Below are 25,545 nucleotides of genomic sequence, written 5' to 3'. Positions count from 1 at the left end.
CTCATGATAGTCAAAGCCACATGCCCCTTTTTTTGCTGCTGGGTTGAAAATGAAATCCTTGTTATTCTTCTCCCACAGCAACAGATGTTCCTAGGAGCCAATCAACATGAAAGGGGAGAGTGTTAGCTACTCAGAAGAGCCTTCTCAGTTGCTAACTCACCTGCTTTCACTCTCCAATCAACAGGAAAGGACAAGGAAGTATGTTAGAAGACTCTTCTCAGTAGCTAACATACTCCCCTTTCATGCTAATTGGCTCACAGGATGCTAGAGACACAGGGACCCTGCTTCCAAAAAAGTAAGTGGTCTAAACCCCTTCAAGACCCTGGAGGACTACACCCCGAACATAAGCTGTATCACACCAAGTCAGACCATTACATAGGGCTCATGTAGTCATACCACTTCAGGCTGCAAGTAGGAGTGGTATGTTTCAGCGCTCTGCCAGGAAACGCTGCATGCCCATTGAAAAACAGGATGTCACGGAGAAGGCTATGCTAAATCCTTCTCTATGTCATTCTATCTTTTTGCATGCAAAGACAAAGAGCATATGTTTAGCGGAGCCCTGAAAGATGCTAACCTCGACTTACACTCTGAGTGGTACAACCCGGTGTGTGTATGTGATCTTTATGTTTTAAACAAGGGCTTTTTTTGCAGCGTCAGCGGCGACATTTGCAAAATGAAAGCTACGGCAACAGCACGACGAGGAGGCCCCTTCTCTTTTGCTGGAGAGCGCTGTTGCGAACGTCTCCACCTTCCGCAACTAGACGACGCAGCGTAGCGTCTCACTGCATTGCGACTCCCGTTATGTTCCTCCGCTCCGCAAATTCCCTGCCCGCTCTTCAGATAAACCTGCGCGGGCTGAGCTGAGCCCAAGAGTACAGCAACCGGTTGGCAGGGCCCGGACTGTTCTGTGCGCTTCTGGATCTTCCGCGAGACTGCCAGGCGAGTGCCAGAAACCATGCGATTGAAATAGTTCTTTGATGGAGCGCCAAGATCCGCAGTGTAAGGTGAATCACGGGCGAGGGCGCGACTCGCTGAGCAGAGGGAACTTGGGCGCCAGCTTGCATATGGGAAGTGGAGAGAAGCGTATCTCTGCTTGTGGGAGAGAGAAAGCGAGGAAAGGCGAGAAGACGAAACAAAAGCAATAAGGCTGCGGGAAAAGGAGGCGATGCAGCGTAATCGGGGAGAGAAGAGACCGAGCGCTTCATAGATGGGAGCGGCAGCTCATGAAGCTGCGCTTATACGCACTGACCTGGTAACTGACCGGTGACTTCTGAGTCGGCATGCAGAGCATTGCACTGGCAGTGCGGTGCAGGGAGTGGGCTGTTGAAATTGGACCATATCTAGAAGGGGACCCAAGTTATAATATCGACCTACTTTTCTGGGTAACGTGACGCCTGCTGCAATAATGACTCAGTATTAAATACAAATTTCTTTTCTGTTTCTAGGGCCAACATTAAGAAACTGCCCCCCCCCTTGCTTTTTAAAATTTTAGACAGAAGATGATCAGTTCATTGTATTATTCTGGACAAGAAGATGTGACCTGGCTCATGGACCTATTGAAAAAATGGATTCATCCAAATAATTACCTGGGGAATTTGATGGACTATACAGTGTACCTCTTGGGTGTGTTATTAATGCCCTTCATAATCCTACTGTCACCTGTTTTATTCATTCTTGGATGTATTTACCTTTCTAATCTTCTTCTGCATATTTACAAGATAAAGATTAATTTAAAGGGAGATTATCTCACTAAATCATGGGATGCTGGAAGGAGGGCAGTGTCTTATATTTGGGACATCTATGGCACAGTGTGGCATGGTAAGCATAATTTTCTTTCCCTTTACAATTGCATTTTGCTATAGCACAGGGACAGGAATATTTATTATTTTTAATCCTATACAATCCGAATTCATAGTCGTTTACATACATTAATTCAGTGAGCTTGACAACAGCTGTGTAAGGTGGACCAGTATTATTATCCCCGTATTGCAAGAGGATATGTGTGACAGATAGTGACTTGCCTATGGCTACTTAGGCAGCAATCCTGTACAGCATTACCTGGGAATAAGTCCTGACGACCTCAGTGGGGCTTATTTCTATAGGATTGCACTGCTAGGCTGCAAACTTCTTCCCACTTATTAATTTTATTAAATATATATCCCGTTCTTCCTCCTAGAAGAAGCCCATTTATCTAAGAGTAAGCCACATTGAACTCAATTGGACTTTCTTCTGAATAGACATTTATTTTTATCCTGCTCTTTAGCCAAAAATGTTCCCAGAGTGGCTTACAAAAATCAGTAGCAAGGCAGTCCCTGTCCTCAGACTTACAAGCTAAAAGACACAACACACAAGAAAAGGGGGTAAGGAGGAAAAAGCCAGGTCAGGTTCCAGTTCTTACAGTTACAGTTCTTACAATAACCAGCTGGGATGGAAGGTAGCCTGATGGATATATGGGTATATAGACATTTACTCCGGCTTCAATGTGTTCTCACCCCTGTCCTTTGAAACTGTATACAGATGACATTACCCACAATTACTCACAATTTACTGGTTTCTTCTGAAATGCTGTGCTTGATGCAGTATCCCAAACCCAGCTTCACTCTGACTTCAGAAGTGTTTGAATCCCAGGTATATACACTGGAACTGTTTCCTGGGGGTGGTCCTACATGTCTGATGTCGGGGATGGGGGTGTATCACATAAAAGTACCCAATACCTACCCACCCATTGCAATCCTACCCATGTCTACTAAGAAGAAAGCCCCATTAACTTCAGTGGAGCTTACTCCCTGGTAAGTGGGCTCAGAATGCAATTAAGTCTCATTAATTGTAAAACAAGTGGTAGCGGGGGAGGGGGGAGAGATCCATGCTCATCTCTGTCCATCAGTCTCTGCAAACAAGAATTGGGGGATCTGTTTCCTCTCACTCACTCACTATTTGAAGTGCCAACACCAGGAGACAGAAAGCTGGGATCTTCAGGCAGGCGCCATGGAACAGAGAGGTTTAAGATTGTGCCTTTAGGCATTATAGAATACCAGCTAATCATTACAGTTTCTGTCTTAGTAAAGCTGTTGAGTTACTGACTCAACATTTAGTTTAGAATATTATTACACAATATCATCATCATGTTATACAAATGAGATTCTTATGAACATAATTTCTTAATAACCAATATTACTTGGGATTATTACTGCTCATCATTTTTGTGTATAGCTGCAGTAGTATGCACTGTGGTATAGAATATTTGTATGTGACATTTAGTTATTTTTTTATTTCAGAATTTTTATGCTGCCTGTCAAAGCAGCTCACAATCAGTGTCGTCATAACATTTTATTATACCTCTTCTAATTCAAGGGTTAAGTTGCAATCCCAGCCTCTGGCTGGCACCAGCTTAATGAGTGGCACAACCACTGCTGCATTCACAGCCCTGGTGTTCGCACTGGCCAGGGTGTAAAGTGGGGTGGACTGTCAGTCCCCTAGCTCCCTGGCTAGCACAACAAAGAAGCCCAAAGCAGGCCCATTGCCATCATATGATGATAGCAGAGCACGCTCAGTATTCAGCAGATCCTGTGTCAACCCAGCCCCCCCGACATGCCCCAGTTTGGGGGTTTCAGCTGGCTACCTGGCACTTCCAGGATAAAATCTTTAGCATCCGCCAGGACTTAGACTCCAGTGTTATAGCAGGTGAATCAAGCGAGGTATCCAGAGCACAGCCTTGTCCTGATTTCTTGGACGAGTTTCAGTTGGTACAGCTTGAGGATGTTGACAAGGTGCTTGGGCAGGTTCGTGCAACCACTTCTGTGCTGGATCCTTGCCCTTCTTGGCTAATAAAAGCTAGCAGGGATGGAACAGCCGGCTGGGCCAGGGAAATGATTAATGCTTCTCTGCGAGAGGGGGTGGTTCCTGGCTGCCTGAAAGAGGTGGTAGTAAGACCACTCCTGAAGAGACCCTCCCTGGACCCAGAAAATCTTAATAACTATAGGCCAGTGGCAAATGTTCCATTCCTGGGCAAGGTCCTTGAATGAGTGGTTGCGGGCCAGCTCCAGACACTCTTGGATGAGATCGATTATCTGGATCCATTTCAGTCGGGTTTCAGGCCTGGTTTTGGCATGGAAACAGCCTTGGTCGCCCTGTATGATGACCTCTGTCAGGAGAGAGACAGGGGAAGTGTGACTCTGTTGATTCTCTTTGATCTCTTAGTGGCTTTTGATACCATCAACCATGGTGTCCTTCTGGGAAGACTGGCTGAGTTGGGAGTGGGAGGGACTGCATAGTGGTGGTTCTGCTCCTACTTGGCAGGTCCACTCCAGAAGGTGGTGCTTGGGGAACATTGCTCGGCACCCTGGACTCTCCAGTATGGAGTTCTGCAGGGGTCAGTTCTGTCCCCTATGCTGTTCAACATCTACATGAAACCATTGGGTGCGGTCATCCGGAGCTTTGGAGTGCGTTGCCATCAGTATGCTGATGACATGCAGCTCTATTTCTCCTTTTCATCTTCTTCAGGTGAGGCTGTCAATGTCCTGAACCGGTGCCTGGCTGCGACAGTGGACTGGATGAGGGCTAATAAACTGAGGCTCAATCCAGACAAGACTGAGATACTGCTAGCGGGTGGTTCTTCTGACCAGATGGTGGATGTCCAACCTGTCCTGGATGGGGTTGCACTACCCCTGAAGGAGCAGGTTTGTAGCTTGGGGGTTCTCCTAGAACCATCTCTGTCACTTGAGTCTCAGTAGCCTCAGTGGCACGGAGTGCCTTCTACCAACATGGTTGGTGGCCCAGCTGTGCCCCTATCTGGACAGGGATGACATCGCTTCAGTTGTCCATGCTCTGGTAACCTCCAAGTCAGATTACTGCAATGTGCTCTGCATGGGGCTAGCTTTGAAGACGATTTGGAAACTGCAGCTTGTGCAAAATGCAGCGGCCAGATTGGTAACAGGGACCAGACGGTCCGAACATATAAAACCGATTCTGGCCCGCTTGCATTGGCTGCCTGTATGTTTCCAAGCTCAATTCAAAGTGCTGGTTTTAACCTATAAAGCCTTACATGGCTTAGGACCACAATACCTGATGGAACGCCTCTCCCGATATGAACCCACCCATACACTGTGCTCAACATCGAAGGCCCTCCTCCGGGTGCCTACTGGGAGGGAAATTGGGAGTCTGGCAACAAGGGAAAGGGCCTTCTCAGTGGTGGCCCCCAAATTATGGAATGATCTCCCTGACGAGGTGCGCCTGGCACCAACACTGTTATCTTTTTGGTGCCAGGTCAAGACTTTCCTCTTCTCCCAGGCATTTTAGCATGTGTTTTTCAATTGTTTTACATTTTTAAATTGTGTTTTAAATTGTTTTTAAAAGATGTGTTTTAAATTTGTATATGTGTTTTTAATGTTTTTAGTTACTGTAAACCTCCCAGAGAGCTTCGGCTATGGGGCGGTGTATAAATACAATAAATAAATAAATACATACCAGCAGCTGGGTTATTACCACCGGTAGCTTCTGCCTGGGTGAATGTATTGGGGTGCTCTTTGCCAGGTTTTTTTTGCTTTTCCACTAGGAAAAGCAGGGCAGGTCTGGGCAGAGAGACACCTCTGCCCCACCCAAACCTCTTCCAGCATGGTGGATCAGGGGTTTGGATTGCTCTGTTAAAGGAGCTTGACTTTATGGTGCTTTGCTTCTTGGCTGTATCAACAGGGAACATGGATTGAGTGATAATGGTACAATAATTCCATACATCATGGAAGTCTTTTTTTATATGATGGTATGTGGTGTAGTGGTTAAGGTGTTGGACTACAACCTGGGAGACCAGGTTTCGAATCCCCACATAGCCCTGAAGCTCACTGGGTGACCTTAGGCCAGTCACTGCCTCTCAGCCTCATGAAAACCCTGTTTATCGGCAGGGCTGTGGAGTCGGAGTCGTGGAGTCAGAGTCTGAGTCGGAAGCAATTTTGGGTGGAGTCGGAGTCAGAGTTGGTAGAAATGTTCCGACTCTGGCTTCAAAATAAATTTTGATTGACAAATTTTTAAAAATATAAATTCAAAATGTCAAAGAAGCTTCCCATGGAGTCAGCTGTAGTTGAGCATTTCACCATAACTCAAGATGGAAAACATTTTGTGTGTCAGTGTATGACACAGGACCCAGATGAAGACAAATGCTGTGATGCCAAGATCAGCGCATATTTAGGCAGCGATAAAAATGCTCCTGTAAGAGCTCCCAATTTCAAAAGACATTTATAGCCCTTTCCAGGGCTGTGGAGTTGGAAGCAATTTTGGGTGGAGTTGGAGTCAGACAGTAGAAAAATAGAGGAGTCGGAGTTGGAGTCAAAGGTTTGGCATACCAACTCCACAGCCCTGTTTATAGGGTCGCCATAAGTCTGAATCAACTTGAAGGCAGTACATTTACATTTTATGATAATTTTGGGAATTTTCTGATATCCGTGGAAGCAAGAGTACTCATTATTTAAACCACGACAAGATGAATGCTATTACCCGATACATTTGGAGTTCCGGTATTACAGGTGTGAGGGGCGTCAGGCAGCAGATACACTGTATTTTAGTTTTATATGGGACACAACATAATTGTAGGCATCAATGTGGAGGACAGGAGCTGTTCCAGGTTTCTCTGACAAACAGTGAGCATCAGTTGGGTTCATAAGCCCACTGTTATATAAGTAATTATGGTGTGTGTGTGTGTGTGGATCATAGACCCCAATCCCCTCATGATAGATAAGAGTGAAGGTCTGTACCAAAATTATAGGGCTCAGGGTCAAAGTGCAGGTTACTCTCGGCAAAATGCATAGCTTCAGAGCTGGGCTTTCCAACTGAATCTGGGCTCTCCTCAGAGGTGAAATAGGGGAATTGGACGCAATAGTCCAGTCTCTGTAGTGCCAGTGACCCCACTGAGACATCAGACCAAGACATTCCCATTCCAGGGCTGGAGGCCCAAATATCAGTTGCCTGGGATTCTAGTTTGCTCTTGGACCTCTTCCCCCATCACCCCCAGTGCCACAGGAACAGAGGAGATGGCAAGTCAGGCAGAAATTTCAGGCCTGCCAGCAAAGTGCCCAACTAGCTCCACCTGAGGCTATTCAGGAAGGTGGAGGAAGTGTGTGTAAGTACCTGCCTGAATCAGGGTGTGGTTGAGTGTCAGGAAGGGGTGGAGCCTCCAGCTCCTATATAAGCTCTGGCTCAGTTGCTTGCAACAGCTCATTTAGGGCTCTAAGCTAAGTCTTCCTGAACTGGAGAAATGTGAAAGTGTGTATAGGCACAGGGGTTGATTGTCATCAGGGGTCGAACATGTGGGGAGGGGAGGTTAAAGCCTCCTCTTCACAGCCACGGTGTCCATGAACATTCACCCAACCCCCACTGGCACAGCAATGAGGCTTGGAAGACAAAAAAAAAAGCTCTCACTGTTGGTAATGATGGGAGATTTCTCCCTCAGCCCATTGCTGCTTAGGAGGCTGCTTTTTGTCACTATTACTGTTGGGGAGGGAAGTCCCCTAATGGAATTAAAGAAAAAGCACAGATGAAGGTGGTTGTTGTACAATTAAAGTATCATCTAGTTTAGCCTTCAGTGTGGCTGAATAGAGGAATACAGGAGACTCAAGACTGCTAGAGCAAAACATGGGATTTGAAGTCCATTCTTGACTACCGTAACTATACTAATATTTGACACTCATTGCAATTTCTTCTGTTACTACCTGCTGACCTTAAGGGCTTGATTGTATTAAAGCAATGCTAAAACTCTTGTGTTCTGTACTTTGAACAGGTTATGAGGTGCACGGGATGGATAAAGTACCAGAAGGACCAGGGCTTGTTGTATTTTACCATGGAGCCTTTCCTCTGGACTATTACTACTTTGTATCTAGACTCTATTTACAGACAGGCAGACTCTGCCACACCGTGGTTGATTACCATTTTTCCAAAATACCAGGTAAATTGTAGTGGGTGTGCATGTGTACTGCAAATCTTTAAAATGTACACTTTAATAAAAATGTCATAATATGTGACATGTCAGTCCTGAAACACAAGAGGAATGTTTGCTCCTCTTGTGCGTATGTTGATAGGAAATAATACCCTTCTAGCCCAACCAAAATAAAGATGTGCTCCACTGGGCAGTATTAGAAATGCCCAGTCAAGTCGTTTTATTTATATTTATTTATTTATTATTTGATTTATATCCCACCCTTCCTCCCAGTAGGAGCCCAGGGTGACAAAGTCCTTAGATTTGTCACAATTGTCATTGCCCTTTCTTATGTTTCTGTTGGCTTTAGCTTGCTTCATATCCAGATGTGCCCAAGGACCAGGGTTTCTCTATAACTTGTTTTCTTCTGAGTAGATAAAATAGGCCAAGATTAGCCTGTTGTCTCTCCTGGCAAGTTATTTGAACGATACAATTCCCTGCTTCAACAAACCACTGCTCCATTTTCACTATATATTTAAAGCAGTATCATACCATGTTAGACAGTTTTGGCTTCCACCAAAGCATCCTGGGAACTCTAGTTTAAGGGTTCTGAGAGTTGTTAGGAAACCCCATAACCCGCACAGTCTTGCAGTTCCCAGAGTTCTCTGGGAAGAAGGCACGATGGTTAAACTACTCTGGAAATTGAAGCTGTGATGGGAATGGGGTCTCCTAACCACTCTCAGCACCCTTAACAAACCACAGGTCTCAGGATTTTGGGGGGTAAGCCATGACGATTTAAAGTGGCATAATACTCCTTTAAATGTACAGTGCAGATAGAATCCATTAATTGCCTGCCCTGCCCAAATGTGCTAACCTGCTGATAAAGCTACAATAAAAGTCTATGAAAAGAAAATGATGTGAATGGTGGATTCCGCCATTGAGGCCAGGTATATTTGTTATTGCCCTTTCCTATCTTTGTTCTCTTGTTGGTTTGTCCCCTCTCATCTCTCTTCATCCAATGCCTTTCCTTGTCTCATCTCTTTTCAAACCGATCTCTCTCCTGTTTTTTCCTCCTTTTACCAAATCATAATATCATAGTATCTGTTTTAACTACTAGAGTGCCCCCTGCTGATTCACATCTTACTGAATTGGGAAAATGTTGCTAGAAGCACAGAACACATTAGTCTTTTTAAAAATGTCCCGCCATCTAAGAAGCCCAAATAATTTTGTTTTAAAGAGAAAAATATTTGTACTTTTTAAAATTAAATAGAATTTATTTTTGACCTTGAAAATGTGTGTGTGCATGTGGTTTACGTGTATGTTGGATAAGAGCATTTTACAGATAATTGTGCAAGAGTATGCATTTTGTTGTTACATGCCTTCAAGTTGATTACGACTTATGGTGACCCTATGCATAAGTGGTTCTATTTTTTTGTTCATTTTCTCAAGGAGCATTCATTATTCACATTAGTAGGACCATCATTTGTTACAGCGATAAGGATTGCGTATATTTACTCCTTTGGAGAGAGTAAAGAGGCTGTGTGTGCTGCAACCTAGGATGCCATTGAGATAGTGGCAAAATCTTCCTTTGGCACTTGTCTTCACAAAAAGGGACTTCCTGTGGTATAGGAAGTGGGTTGCAGAAGTGAGCAGTGTACCTTTGTGCTTGGGGTAATACCTTAGGACCATGATGGGGAACCCGTGGCTCTCCAGATGTTACTGGACTCCAACTCCCATCAGCCCCAGGCAACCAGGCCAGTGGTGAAGGATGATGGTAGCTGTAGTCTACAACACCTGGCAGACCACAGGTTTCTCATTCCTGCCCTAAAATATGCAATCAACTGCCCTTCCATATTTGGAGATTTCACTCATTATTAAATATTAGTCAGTTTATGTATATAAGATTTAAAACTCTGATAAATTTTCAACAAGAAGCTGAGAGCAATGCTGCCAGGAGTCTAGACCAAGAGGCTAGACTCCTAGCAGGGGCACCCAAGGGGGAATGGTCAAAGCTGAGACACCAGACTAAGATGCATCCAGACTCAGAGGAAGGCAATGGTAAACCACCTCAGAATACCTCTTACCACGAAAACCCTATGAACAGAGTATCCGAAGTGCAACATGATACAGTGCTGGAAGATGAGACCCCCCAGGTCAGAATGCACTCAATAAGCTGCTGGGGAAGAACAACGGATAAGTACGAGTAGCGCTGTTACTAATGATGCAGCTGGGTTAAAGCCAAAAGGAAGCCCAGAGGCTGATGTGCACAGATGCAAAAGGAGAGTCTGGAGTTGTACGACGCACACAATAGAAACATGGAATGTGAGAAGCATGAACCAGGGAAAGTTAGAAATTATCAAGCAAGAAATGGAACATATCAACATTACAATACCTGGCGTGAGTGAATTAAAATGGACGGGAATGGAACATTTTCAGTCAGGCAACTAAGGAATATTTTATACAGGAAATAAGAAATAAAGAAGAAACAGGGTTGCTTTAATAGCGAGAAGTGATGTAGCAAAAGCAATTAGGAGCTACAACACAAGTGATATCAAGGACCGAGTGATAGTGAGATTAAACGGAAAACCTATTAACATAACCATCATCCAAGTCTACTTTCCAACGGCAAACACAGAAGAAAAAGAATTGGAGAGATTTTATGCAGAAGTACAGGAGGAAATTGATCACACACCAAAACAAGATGTGCTGATAATCATGGGGGACTGGAACGCAAAAGCAGGGAACAGAGAAAAACTAGGAATTGTGGGGAAATGGGGCCTAGGAGACAGAAATGAAGCAGGAGAAAGACTTATTGAATTCTGTGAAGCCAATAATTTGTTTCTTGCAAACACATTGTTTGATCAACCAAAAAGACAACTGTAGACGTGGACATCACCAAATGGTCAATATAGGAATCAAATTGATTATATAATTGGTAGCAGAAGATGGAGAAGTTCCATACTTGCTGTGAAAACAAGACCAGGAGTAGACTGCGGTACAGATAATGAACTGGTCGTATTGGAAATCAGAGTAAAGCTAAAGAAGAACAACAAGGCAATCATAATGCCAAAATGCAATTTAAATAACATCCCAGAAGAATAGAAAGATCAAATAAGGAACAGATTTGAGGCTTTAAACTTAGTTGACAGACAGCCAGAAAAACTATGGAATGAAGTCAGAGACATTATCAGGGAAGAATGCAAAAAGACAATACCTCTTGTTAAAAAGAGAGAAAGACCTCAATGGATGACTGAAGAAACTCTTAAAATGGTTAAAGGCAGAAGGAAACAAAAGCAAAAGGAGATAGAAACACGGTCAGAACCCTAAATGCAACAATACAGCAACTAGTACGTAGGGACAAAGAGAACTATTACAATAGTTATTGTATAGAAATAGAAGAGGATAACAAAAAGGGAAGAACAAGAGCCCTATTCCAAAAGATTAGAGAAATGAAAGGGAAATTTAATCCACGAGTAGGGATGTTGAATAATCAACAGGGAAACACACTGACTGACCAAGATGAAATAAAAGGAAGATGGAAGCAATACACTGAAGAACTCTATAAAAGAGATGACAGGATGACAGATTCATTTACGGAGGAACCATATGATGAAGAACCAAAATTTTTAGAATGTGCGGTAAAAGCTGCTCTTAAAATACTTGGAAGAAACAAATCACCAGGAACAGATGGCATACCAATAGAGTTGCTACAAGCTACTGAGACTGAATCTGTCCAAAATTTGACAGAAATATGGAAAACTAAACAATGGCCCACAGACTGGAAGCGTTCAATATATATCCCAATTCCAAAGAAAGGGGATCCCAGAGAATGCAGTAATTATCGAACTATTGCCTTAATACCCCATGCAGGTAAAGTAATGCTCAAGATTCTACAACAAAGGCTCTTACCATATATGGAGAGAGAAATGCCAAACGTCCAGGCTGCATTTAGAAAGGGAAGAGGCACCAGAGATCATATCACAAACATACATTGGATAATGGAACCGACCAAGGAATTTCAGAAGAAAATCACACTGTGTTTTATAGGATCTCTATGTATGGATGTGAAAGTTGGACAGTGAAAAAAGCAGATAAGAGAAAAATCAACTCATTTGAAATGTGGTGTTGGAGAACTTTATGCATACCATGGACTGTGAAAAAGACCAATAATTGGGTGTTAGAACAAATTAAACCAGAACTATCACTAGAAGCTAAAATGATGAAACTGAGGTTATCATACTTTGGACACATAATGAGAAGACCTGATTCACTAGAAAAGACCGTAATGCTAGGAAAAACAGAAGGGAGTAGAAAAAGAGGAAGATGAAACAAGAGATGGATTGATTCCATAAAGGAAGCCACAGACCTGAACTTACAAGATCTGAACAGGGTGGTTCATGAGAGATGCTCTTGGAGGTCACTGATCACAGCGTCTCCATAAGTAGTAATCGACTTGAAGGCACATGACAACAACAAAATGATATTAAATATTACCTACCTTACCTAGAACAGTTATGATTAGACCTGGATGGGCATATTTCTATAATAAAAATGATTATGTACTTGTTTTAGGTTGTTTTTATTTCAGACAGTGCCTGTTGATATGCCACATAAATCTATCAACTCCTTGGGAAAAATTATTTGATTTTATCTGAAGGAAAAAAAGGCTGTAGTGTCTAGAGTCCTTTTACAATCTCAGATATCTAAAGATGGTATGGGTCTTCCTAATTTGAAAATGTATTTTCTTGTCTGTCGCTTAAATTTTATTTTTAATGGTTTGCTTCAGAATCTCATAATACCAAATTACTATGTATAAGTCTCAACTGAGTAAGAGATATTTGTGTATGTGTGTGTATGTACACACACAAAAAATCTGTAGTAATGGGGGAATGCTATCCACAACAAGGGAACTACTAGCACTACAGGAGTCTGTGTGCCTGTGGAGCACCTCTCCATCCCATGTTCTCTGTCTAGTAGCTACACAGCACTGTCAGAGTAGATACTACTGATCACATGTTAGGTAGGGAAGGGAGCAGGCAGAACAAGCTTCCTTCTTGTTGAATAAATGTAGAGTTTGTGTGTATTAAACATATTTGCCTTGGTTTAAGGCAGAAGACAAATGTTGGAAGCAGACACCTTTATAAACCCATTTCAGAATACTGTGATATGATTAATTAACCCCTGATAATCCTTTTGCAATGTCTAAGGCTGCAAATGTTGCAAACAAGGGTGGCATCCAATGATCTGTGTGCTTGCACAATGGAAATCAGTTTGTGCAAGGGCACTTCACCCCTTCCAGCCCCATATGTACCTGCAAAATCTGTTCCAGAGGGTCCCACAGAACAGATTTTGGAGGTGTACAGGGGAAAGGAGAGCGGAGGAAAGAGAAGCTCTGTTGTATGAGTGGACACTTATTCACACTATGTTGTATCTCACCATTAATTTGGAGTGAGTTCTGTTGGACTCAGTGGGATTTATTTCTGAGTATACGTACGTAGGATCAGGCTGCATGAGTGGTATCTATATTTGCTTTCAAATTAATGTTAGATGTTGGGAGCAAAATCATATATCAAGGTGTGATTTCTTAGGGTTTATACACTATAAAGATCTTAGGATTCCAAGCAACGGTGTGCATTCAACTGGATATTTGCATGGATGAATTCATGTAATGTTCCAAAACACAACTAGATACTTTCTGTTAGCCCTGTGTTCTTATGCCTTTTCTGTCCACAACTGCTTCACATAATTTTATTAGATATCAAGTGTATACACAGTCCTGTACCCTCTTACCAGGCAGTAAGCCTCACAGAACTCAATGGTACTTCTGTGTAGATATATATAATTTCACCTTGCTTTGTGTAAAAGGTGGCAATCCTTTTGCTTTTATGTCTAAAATGTGCAGAATATACATATTTTATGTAGATTGTTCTCCATATAACAGCATATATTGATGATATGTCTTGCAGGTATCAAGTTGTTTTATAAAATAAATGGTCTTACACATGATGGAAGAGTGGAATGTGTTGAAATTCTGAAAAAGGGATACTTATTAGGAGTCTTACCAGGTGGATCCCGAGAAGCCCTCTTTAGTGATGAAAACTACAGTCTTTTGTGGGGTAGTCGCAAAGGCTTTGCTCACGTGGCCAGAGATGCAAAAGTGGTGAGTGGTCATGTGCTGTAGATTTAAAACTTTTGTGGTATGCCCAAATGGAAATTATTCGTAGCAAATCAGCAATAAAAGTTTATAAAACCTTTCATAAGACCAGTGAAACTGCAACTGTTTATCCAGGTTTGATGAGAAAGTGTCTGCTGGTTGTTTGGATGTGTCATGGGATGGGAAAACTCATCTGCTGGGTATGTACACCTGAAATAAGTAACAGGATAGATGATGCAATCTTTCAACAGGACAGTGACCAGCAGTACACAGGCACCAAATACCTTTACCTTTAGAGAGAAGTGTCAACTGTTACAAAACATACTTGTGGGACCAAAGGGGAAAATATCTTAACGTGAATGGATACCAAAGGGGAATGGGTTGGGTTCTTAAAGCAAAGACTTTTCCTTTTGTATTGCATGCTTGATTTTCTCTAATAAACTTGTTAGGTGTGACATAAGGGAAAACAAAATCTGTTATTTGTTCTGCATTTTGATCACTGCCTCAGCTCACTTCTTAATAACAATAGTTGCCCATTAGCTTCCAGGCCAAATTCAATATTCTAGTTCTGGTGTAAAAGCCCTATACAGCTTGAGACCAGGATACCTGAAAGATTGTCTTGCCCCTTATATACCCAGTCGATCACTGTGCTCTGCCTGTGAGGGCCTCCTGCAGATAACATCTTATGAGGAGGTCCATTCCGCACAACACAGGAAGCAGATCTTTTGCATTGTGACACCTACCCTTTGGAATTCCTTCTCCTTAAATATTAGACAGGCACCATCTCTGTTATCTTTTCAGCACCTACTGAAGACCTTCCTCTTTCAACAAGCCTTTTAAGTAGGGACCTTATCCCAGTCTGCAACTGTGTTGGAATTACTGTTTTAGATATTTTAAAGCTTTTTTAAAAAAGGTGTTTTAAAGATGTTTTGTTTTAATATGCTTTAAAGTTTTGTTTTTAAGATGTGTTAGAGGGTTTTTAGTGCTTTTGTCTGCCGTCCTGAGTTGGGTGGGATATAAATTTATAAATAAATAATAAATAATAATGGCCACAATCTAGTTGAAGTAAGACACTTTACTTCCCATTGATTTAAGTGAGAGACAAGCTGTTATCTTTGTGTGGGTCATGCTCCGTAATAGCTGAAGAAATATTTTAGTGGTATACAAGATCCATGATTTATTTTAGTTATCTGTTTTCTTACATTCATATCCTGCTTTTCTTCCACCATGAAACCCAAGGTGACATACATGTGATTCCCAGGCAGTGACCACCAGATCTAGATAACTTTAGCTTCAGCAAGGTGGTGGCCTCATGTGCCTTCAGACCAAACCCAGGGATGATTAAGGGAAAGGAATCCGCCCCCCTTTTTTTCAGAGTGGCAAATAGCTGCATGAGGGTTCTCATCCACTCCTTTTCTTGGTATTAAATTGCTGTATAATTTGCTCTAATTTTCAGTGTCAGTAACATTGGTTTATCATGTGAATGAGTCTCAGGCTTTTTGCTTCCCCTCTGCCCCTTTCTCCAGTGTGGGCAGGAGGAGGAGACCAGAAGCCTTTACTTCCATTTTTAGCTAACTGCATTAATGCATTTAGCATTATGTCTGAAATTTGGAAAAACTGTGTTTAGTTAAACAGGCCAACTTCAAACCTTGTTGCAGTAAACTAATAGTTAAAGATTGAAGGGAAAATGAAAACGAAGGGAAAGCTCCCTATCTTCTCACAGATGCACCAGAGGAAGAGGAGACCATGCAAGGGGCTGAAGCTTATTCATGTAAAGATTGAACCATAGTTTACCATTACATTGGGATGCAGTTGATATGCCAGTTTCAGTTTATTCAATGAGTTGGGAATGCTGATAATGAAGTTATGAGAAACATAGATGAAGTTATATGTTTTGTTGGAAATCTGGCTTCAGAAGTGTGGCGTCTATCATAAAGCTGTAACATCTTTCTATGTGGATATAAAACATCCGTGGACCATGATATAAAATACTTTTTATGCATAGAGGATACTATAATATTAATGCAAGGTCTAAACAGTGAAGGCTGAAGTACTGCCCTAATTGTGGCTACTTTTCTCCCACCTTTCGCAGCCTATCATTCCTATATTTACAAAAAATCTTCGGGAAGGATACAGAACACTTGGAAAAATATGTAAGATTGATTCCCCTTGCATCTTCCCATATATACTTATGCCCTTGTGCTAAATGCATATCATAGAAGTAAATTCTATGGATTTCAATTGCTTCTGTATAATTGTGTTTAGAATTTTGCTCCTGGAATATTTTTGTTGCCATCTTGAACTTTATGCTCTCATGCATTCTCTTCTCCGCCTTCCATCACACTGTTTTATCCCAGCTCTTTTTCCTTCAACTCCTTCTCTCTTGTTTTGTGTGATTCTTCCTCTTCAGTTTCTTTGAACTTATTCAGGTGTCCAGTTGCGCTTGGTCCATGGCCAGATGATGCAGATACTTGCAGTGAAGTCTAGCATATATTTACGTAAACATTCACTAATAGGCAAAAAAAAAAAATAGCACGTTACTAAATTCTTCCAAGCTACACAGGAAGTGGATTGGACTGTGAAAGACCAACCCAAATTGTGTTTACACTTTTACAAAGTTGTAGGTCAGTACAGTATCTCAGAGAGGAGGTCTGGTCTCCCGCTCCCCTGGTGCATTCACTATAGCTGCCCAATTTCCCTGCTTTTTAAGTTTGGTAGAAATATCTGTTGGCTATAGGTACGTTCTTAAACTGCAAGGTTTTTTGCCTATTAGTGAATTTCTGTGCTTTTTAATCCGGGAGGTAAGAAATGGGATCCTGTGCAAGTTTCCTGAGAATGGATTGATCATTTGCATGCTTATTGAGTTCAATGGGATTTACTCTCCCGCAATCATGCTTAGGATAGGTGAAATTGACCGTGGGGGAGAAGAGGGATGAAGGGAAGGCTGGAGTGGGCAGGGGAGAAGGAGGGGAGAGAGAAGGGGGAGGAAGGGAGGGGAGAGGAAGGAGAGAGGGGGAAGGAGACGAGGGGGAGGGGAAATGCCGGTCTGATTTTTTGCATGCTTATTGAGTTTAATGGGATTTACTCTCATGCAATAATGCTTAGGATGTGTGAAACTGAACAAGGAGAAGGGGGAAGGAGAAGAGAGGGAAGGAGGAAGGGAGGGGAATGGGGAGGGTATTGGAAGGGAGGGGGAGGGAAGGGGCAAGAGGGAGGGGATAGGAGGGAGGAGGAGGGGAGAGCAGGTTTGATCATTTACATGGTTTCTGAGTTTAATGGGATTTACTCCAGTACAATCATGCTTAGAGTAGGTGAAACTGACCTGGGGGAGGAGCAGGGAGAGGGGAGGAGGGGGAAGGGGAAGAAGGGTAGGGGCGAAGAGGAGATTGGGTGAGTGGGCACTGGGCAGAAGGAAAGTGTAGTTGGTAAAGGTTGCTGAGAGTTGCTAGGAGATGCCCTATTGCCCTCACAGAGCTACAATCCTCAGAAGAGGGGCTGACTGTTAAACCACTCTGGCCACTGGAGCTCTGTCAGGGGAATAGTAGTCTCCTAACAACTCTCAGCACCCTTCATAAACTACACTTCCCAGGATTCTTTGGGGGAAGCCATGACCATCTATAGCAGCCTTTCGCAACCAGTGTGCCTCCAGATGTTGTTGGATCACAACTCCCATCAGCCTCAGCCAGCATTGCCAATGGCTGAGGCTGATGGGAGTTTTGGTTCAACAACATCTGGAGGCACACCGGTTGGGAAAGGCTGGTCTAAAGCGAAATAAATGTCTGGTGTGGGTATGGCCCCCTGATTAGGCAAGCGAATCAGCTGTGAGTCTGGCTTCTAGAACTCTGACAGTTGGTTCTTACTGAGCATGCCCAACATTATCATTGAGTTCATTGTTAAATTTCTTAAATCAGCCAGGCATTTTATAAACTTTTAAACTGCCAAAGATGGTCAGCTGTATAATTAGCACAATGAAATCAGTGAGACTTAAAAAATATAATTATGCAGTGGATTGAAGCCTTCATATTTATTGTGCCGGACAATGTAGGCATGCTTTTTTTTGCACAGTCATGTGCCAACTCTTCTAGTTTCTATAAATGAAAAATGAGCATTTTAAATTTTCTTTTACACATAGGGCCATTTAAGTGGCTATATGAACGTACCCGATGGCCAATTGTTCCTGTATATGGAGGGTTTCCAGTCAAATTTTGCTCATACGTAGGAGATCCCATTCCTTATGATCCAAATATAACAGTTGAAGAACTAGCTGAAAAGGTAAGTTTGATGTACTAGCTTTATTAATAATTATATTCTTAACTATAAGGCACAGGTGCAATAGAGTACTTTGGGCTGAAATCCTATACGCACTTTCCTGGGAATAAGTATCATTGAGTTGAATGATTCTTGCTTTTCAGTAGGCATGCATAGGACTGCATTGTTAGGATGCAGTCCTATACCCATTTGAAAAATGGAAATGGACTGCCTTCAAGTCGATCCTGACTTCTGGCGACCCTATGAATAGGGTTTTACCTGAGATTAATTCAACTGGACTTGCTTCTGAATAGATCTGAATAGGATTGTGCTGTTAAAAAAGGTTAGTCAAGTTCCATTCTTATTGGTTTCTTGGGTGATAAACATTTAATTGCCTATAAGTTGTGAACTGTTACATCCTTTGAATTGATAACAGTTAATGCATCAATGACTGTAATGCTACTGAAATCATGGGGATTATTTCCCTTCCTGCCACAATTGCAGAATGTTCGTAGTTCTTGATGGAAGTCTAAGGAATTTTGAAATTTATTTTTTTCCCTGTGTGGTGCACTTTATGGGCTTTATAGAGATATTTCCAGAATTTAGCAGGAACAGAAACAGTTTTCTAAACAAGTCTTTGGGGATTTTAGTAATGAGAAGCATTTAGATATTTATCTCAATGGCAGAAACCCTGATAGTCCCTCAAGTTCCTCCTGACTACCATGCTGATAATAGATGAAAAGAACTAGGATGGTAAAATCCTATGCTTTCATAACTTTTGAAAAACAGTTTCTTTTCCCAGTTGATGTTATGGCTATCTTAGTTATGGCCTAGTGTGACACAATGGCTGCAAGTTTGTGTATGTGTGTTAGCATCATGCTATCTAGAGGTAGCCAAAATGGTGCTGTCTAGATATTGCTGGACTGTAACTCCCATAATTTCTGACAATTGACCATACTAATTGGTGGTGATGGGAGTTGGCGGGCACTAGGTTGGAGATTTCCTGCATTATGCTGACAATCCCCTGCCCCCTCCCCCTGCAGTCACTGTATCACAATGTGTGTACTGCCTTCAAGTTGATTCTGACTTATGGGGACCCTATGAATAGGGTTTTCATGAGGCTGAGAGGCAGTAACTGGTGCAAGGTCACCCAGTGAGCTTCAGGGCTATGTGAGGATTTGAATCCTCATCTCCCAGGTCCAGAGCTTGGGAAATATACTTTTTTGAACTACAACTCCCATCAGCCCAATCCAGTGGCCATGCTGGCTGGGGCTGATGGGAGTTGTAGTTCAAAAAAGTAACTTTTCCAAGCTCTGTCCAGGTCATAGTCCAACACCTTAACCACTACACCACACTGCAGGGTGGGGAACCTTTAGCCCTGCAGTTGTTGTTGGATTACAACTTCCCTCAGCCCCAGCTGGTATGGCCATTGGTCAGGGATGATGGAAGATGTAGTACACCAATAGCCGGAGGGCCAAAGATTCCCCACCCTGCAGTGTGGATGGACTGTCCCCTTGCATTGCCACTAGGACTCTACCAGCCAATTCTATGAGCTCCTTAATCAGTGCAGTTGCAAATGGGATGAGGAAGTAAATTTGGTTAACTTGTTAAGAAGCCAACAAGATGTAAATGGGAATGTAACATTCTGAGAGGATTTTCATAGTTGTTAAGTAATTAGCTGATCAACTTAACCTTCCTCCTCCACCATTATTTTTGACAGAATCAGTCTACTATTGGGGTCCAACAAACTCCTTTAAAATCCTAGCTGGAAATAAAGATTATGACTGATTTCAAAAGGACTCACATTGTCAAAAAATGGTTTTACTAGTATCATATTCCAAAAACATAGTCTTACACAAAAGTTGTTAGAGTACATTGGACCCCACAGTGTTAACTTAATTCTTCAGTGAGGTATCAGAAGAGAGGCATTGCTGAAATACTCTACTCCTAACAGAAGAGGAAACAGAGCAGAAACCAAAAAGCGTCTAGGTGAAATATTGGGCTCATAGTAAATAATAGGGTTAGCTACATAGGCTAACATGGCTTTTTTTTGGTTTTCAGAAGAACTTTACAAATAAAGAACCAGTGTTGCAAGTGTGCATTATGAGTGTAGAGAGACACTTATTGTTCTGCCAGTTCCAGTGTATCTCCACCTCTCTTTTCTGAAAATGGCGGTGTCAGGATCGCTCCTGCAGCCACCACCTGTCAGGTCCCTCCAGTCAGGATCCTGGGTTTTATTTGTTCTCTCACCGGCTCTAGCACAGATCTCGCAAGATCCCACTGCTAGGCAGCACCACCAGCCACTCCCTATTTCACAATATTGCTTTGAGACTTTGCCTTAGTCTCCTTCTGGCTTATCGTTACTTAGTGTCTGGGTGCACTTGCAGGCCACAAGCCCCCTGTATCTTTGTGCCAATAAAGCATACAGCCCTGGGTTGCCCTGGATACTTGATGATACACTATCTCTTCACCGCTGCCACCATTTGATACTGTTTCTCCACCTTGGTAAATACCCTGCTCACCGCTCTGGTCTGTGAAAGCCCCAGCCAAGGATCAGGCTTTTAGTAAACCAAGAAAAATATTTATTTATAAACACTAGGAAATAACAAGATTACTTAAGGTATATTTAACAAGCGTATGGTTTCATATATTCCGTTACTCTTTATGTTTCTAGTCATATATAATCTGCCTCAATACCAGTTTAATACAATCCAACCCACAACCAACTCCAACCCACACCAACAACCACCAGAACTCCCCAAACTCCACCAACAGAACACTTTCTCAACTGTTATCCTCTCATTTATATCTTCAGCCACTCAAACGCTCAGCCAATCATCATACAGCATTCTCCAGCATTCTAGCCCATGTACTCCCCCTCTCACTCCGCCTACTTACCTCATTTACTCTAATAAACCCACACTTACCATATTTACAGTAATATCTATATACAGGGACATCACAGGGGGCACACAACACTAGTCAAAGCCACACCTTTTTACTGTAAAACTTAGTGAGAGCAGCTTTTTAAAAAATTCAGCTTCAAACAGATTTTGCAACTGTTCAGCAGATCAACCCATTGCCCCTCCAGGTGTGGCCAATGGAAACGCTTTGCTGTAGATGACTAGTGTACTCACAGCCTTAGAGTGTCAACTCCTATGTCACAACAAAACCAAAGTGAAGCAGAAATTGGAAATTTTCCTTACTGTGAATTTCTATTTATAGATAGGGCTGGAGGACATTCCTGGTTAGGGATGGCGTCTCCTACTGGTTGTGACAGGCAGGGTCTAGAAACTTCTTAGTCTCCTCTCTGGGGGAGAGGAGTCATCCCGCCCTCCAGACCAGGCTGACAGAGCAAGAACTCCTCAACCCCATCAATGCCAACCATGCAGACGTTTATTAAGCAGACGCCTGTACAAAGTAGTAACTAGGAAAAGGTAATAACCAGAGACCAAAACAGACAACTGGAGAAAAACTTCACACAAAATGAGATACACACAGTACTAGAAATCGTGTGAAAATGTAAGACGCTAGGAGAATGCCTCAAGCCCCCAACCCCTCGCTCCAGAAGGCCGTAGCAGAGGAAGGAGAGGTGGGTGGAATGTCCTCCAGCCCTATCTACAAATAGAAATTCACAGTTAGGAAAATTCCATTTTTGCTAGATAGGGCTGGAGGACATTCCGGGTTAGGGATATAACAGAGCAGTATCCACATCTCCAGGGTGGGCTTCCTCTGTGTGAAACTAGTGATTTAACACCTTCTGAAACGCCTTGCTACCAAACACGGCGTCAGCTGGGGAATAGGAATCTATTTTATAATGTCTGATGAGGGTGTGTGGAGAGGCCCACGTGTCCTCCTACAGATGTCCATGATTGGGAAACCACCCTTGCATGATGCAGAGGCAGCCACCCCTTTAACAGAATGTGCTGTGATATCCGCTGCAGGGTCCTTACCCAGTGCCTCATAGGCCTGAGCTATGGCCGCCCTTAACCAGCGAGAGATGGAAGAGGTAAGCACCTTCTTTCCCTTAGAGTTCCCCAAGAATGACACAAACAATGATTTGGGATGTCTAAACTCATCAACGTTGCCGCCCAACAAGATCAGCCTCAAAAGACCTTCTCTCCGTCCCACCAGTTAAAACAGCTAGACTGGTAAGAACTAGGGAGAGGGCTTTTTCAATCATGGCACCCACTCTGTGGAACTCCCTCCTAAATGACATCCGCCATGCCCCCTCCATGATGAGCTTCCGCCAGACCTTGAAAACCTGGCTCTTCAGGCAGGCTTTTGGGGCAGGTTAGGTTTTAGTCTTATTGTTGGAATTTTAAGGTTTTAATGTGAATTATATGTTTTTATGTTGTACATTGCCCAGAGTGACTCGTAAACCAGCCAGATAGGTGACTAATAAATTTAATAAATAAATAAATAAAATAAATAGTGTGCAGCTCCCCTAACGTCCAGCAGGTGCCACCTACGCTCCTGAAAGCAGGAAGGAGATGGGCAGAAAGACAGCAAGTCCACCTCCTGAGACCTATAAAAAACTGATGTGATGGCCACCAAAATACTGTCGTATAAGTCAAGGTGTTCAGAAGGCAGGTGGGCATAGGGTCTAAGAGTGAGCCTGCTAGTGCCAACAACATCCAGTTTAGGTTCCAGGTTGGAGAAATGAGAACTACCCCTTTAAGGAAATGCTTAGAGCAAGCGGTTTGAAGACAACGGGGAACCCCCAGACTAGAGAATATGATGGAGAATTTTTTCTCCTCTTATGGGACCTTTTGCTGGGGGTCCTTGAATAAATTGGAAGACACAGGCCTGGAGCAAAAAGGTAGGCCTTTATTCTTTACAAGCAAATGCAGGGTCAGCCTCCCAGAAAGATCCAGGAGAGATTGCAAGCTCTTTTATATAGTACAGTTACAGCATGTGACAGTAGTTAACCAATCCCACAAGTTCCTTCCCACATAACATCACAGTTCCTCCTTTCTGCAATCATTCCAAACCAATCAGAAAGCATTAGGCAATTGTACTCCTGATTCCAAGATTCTGTCCATCTTGTTAATATCACCATTGTTCTGCTGTCTTTCAAGACTAATGATTTTTGGGGCTAGTTGAGACAGTTACTATTGTGAATATGCTTTCAAGCATACTTGGTACATCCATTCATTATTTCTGATGGGTCAGGCTGACTCAGGTACACCTGCTTGGGTTTTACCTCAACTCAGGGTAACTGAAATCTCATGAGCATCACAGGTTTTAATAGCTGTAGGGGTCTTATATGTTCTTATATTTTCTTAGAAATTCCATCTCTAACTGTAAAAATACTTAACTGTAGAGGAAAGGTTATAATTAAGGAGATGGAAATTCACTTAGTTAAGAAATACACTGGGAAATTCTAAAACCAGCTCCTGTTTCTCAGCCTCAGAGAAAATAGAAAAGGCAAGTTACCTTTAGTCCCTTTTCACCATGAAAAACACACTTACAAAGTTGTAGTATAATATAACACTCTGGGTTATTTTAAAATCATTGTAAAATCTCACTGTATCTATTCATTAAAACATCTAATACTTGTTAGAAATTTTTCCCCCTAGATGGCATTATTGCTTTACCCAATAATCAAATATAAGTGGTTTCTACCTATTCATCAATCACAGCTTTCTCACAGATTAAATGCTCTTTTAATTCTAAACAATACGCTAATTAATAATCTGTCAGTTACTCATCGGCCAAGTCTTGGCAAGGAACCGAGAGCTCCCTGTGACAGTTGCCTGCTTTGCTCACAGAACCTGATTGAGGCCTATGGAAATTTAGGGTTCTCTGTGAGCCTGAATCTCAGGGCCTTAATAGGCCTATGCTTAACTCCTTGTGATTATAAAACATATACAGTACCTTCTTAATATCTGTGATTATATATGTGTGGATATATAAAAATCCCCATTAAATATACTACTGAGGGAAGCTGCCTGGCACCTGAGGATAGCTGCACTAAACCCTTTGTCCAAATCTGAGTGTAAAAAAACCAGGAAAGCTTGAACGCTTCTGGACAATGGATCCACCGAGATTTTTGAGCATCAGCTCAAAAACACCCTCCAGGTGGGAGAGAAACCCCTATTGGTGGACTGTGTACGTAAGGCCAATAATATATCCAGGACTTTCCCCGAGAAACCTTGTCCCTCAACCTGATCCGCTCAGCCTCCAAGCTGTCCATTATACACTCCATTAATTGGAGAGAAACAACTACCACTGTAGCTCCTTCTAAGCCATTTCTGGAATGGACACCCGAATTCTTACCTTTGCTGGAATGGGATCTTGGAATGGAAGCAGAAGCTACTGAAAGTACTGGGGGACGAACCTCAACCATCAGATTATAGCCCGACACCCTCCTGCGATTAGGTCAGAAAGAGCATGCTCAATGAACACTGGTAAAGTTTGTTATTTATATGTCAGAATGATTTGACCTTATTCAAAACTCTGAGGCAGAAGCTTCTGCAGCTAGATGCAGCTTTTCACACTTGTTTGTGCTGGCAGACACTTGCAATGTGCAAGACCTGTGCAGCGTCAACCATCCCCATAATCAAACTTTGTTTAAAGGGACATAAAAGACTAGAAGGATAGGGGCTGCTTTTCCTCTTGATTAGACAATATAGAAACAAGCATTTTCTGCTTCCTGATTCTATTAAACCAATCCTTGGACCGAGATTATCTGTGAAGGAGAGGAATAAAGAAATTTATGTTATGTTTAACACATAAATGTAAGTGGACTGCCTTCAAGCCGATTCTGACTTATAGTGACCCCATGAATCCTTTGGTCGTGTTCATAGGGTTTCTATGGTAAGCGCTACTTAGAGGTGGCTTACCATTGTCTTCCTCTGAGGCTGAGAGGAAGTGACTGGCCCAAGGTCACCCAATGATCCCCACGGCCGTATGGGGATGAGAACCATGGGCTCCCATGTGGTAGCCAAACACTCCAGCCACTGCCCCACACTGGCTTTCATTGAAAACATACATTTTAATTAATACTGAACTGCCAAGGCTCAGGCAGCAAAACCAGAATAGCCTCTGAGGTTGAAGGGGCCATTATGTGCAATCCAAGTTACACCTGTGGTATAGAAAACTGAGCTCTTCTGAAGCTGTGTATACCGTAAGCCAGTATACTGAAACCCTGACAACACAGAGGCAAATGTAACTTTTTCAATGTCTAGGGATATAGCCTCATGAAACTAGAAAAAGAGACAACCCATATTTCAGTTTCATC

The 25,545-nt window shown here is 42.6% G+C and overlaps 1 protein-coding gene across 4 annotated transcripts in view; it reads left to right on the top strand.

Annotated features, from left to right (window-relative positions):
- Positions 1-246: 246 nt before the first annotated feature.
- The window catches only part of LOC133371466 (monoacylglycerol/Diacylglycerol O-acyltransferase-like), a 41,510-nt gene continuing 16,211 nt past the window's right edge, over positions 247-25,545 (top strand). Inside the window, exons 1-7 of one of the 4 annotated variants that reach the window (XM_061598943.1) lie at positions 247-295; positions 652-1,252; positions 1,446-1,818; positions 7,763-7,927; positions 13,864-14,057; positions 16,144-16,204; positions 18,184-18,323. In XM_061598943.1, coding sequence (XP_061454927.1) covers positions 1,500-1,818; positions 7,763-7,927; positions 13,864-14,057; positions 16,144-16,204; positions 18,184-18,323 — 879 coding nt within the window. In that variant the 5' untranslated portion in view covers positions 247-295; positions 652-1,252; positions 1,446-1,499. Of the gene's footprint in view, positions 296-481; positions 1,253-1,445; positions 1,819-7,762; positions 7,928-13,863; positions 14,058-16,143; positions 16,205-18,183; positions 18,324-25,545 lie in introns of those variants that run through there. The other 3 variants (XM_061598951.1, XM_061598969.1, XM_061598958.1) reach the window with 3 other exon arrangements.

The sequence above is a fragment of the Rhineura floridana genome, chromosome 1 (genome assembly GCF_030035675.1).
Source record: "Rhineura floridana isolate rRhiFlo1 chromosome 1, rRhiFlo1.hap2, whole genome shotgun sequence".
NCBI lineage: Eukaryota > Metazoa > Chordata > Lepidosauria > Squamata > Rhineuridae > Rhineura > Rhineura floridana.
The sequence above is the reverse complement of the archived record's forward strand: the minus strand, read 5'-3'. Positions and strand labels throughout refer to the sequence as shown.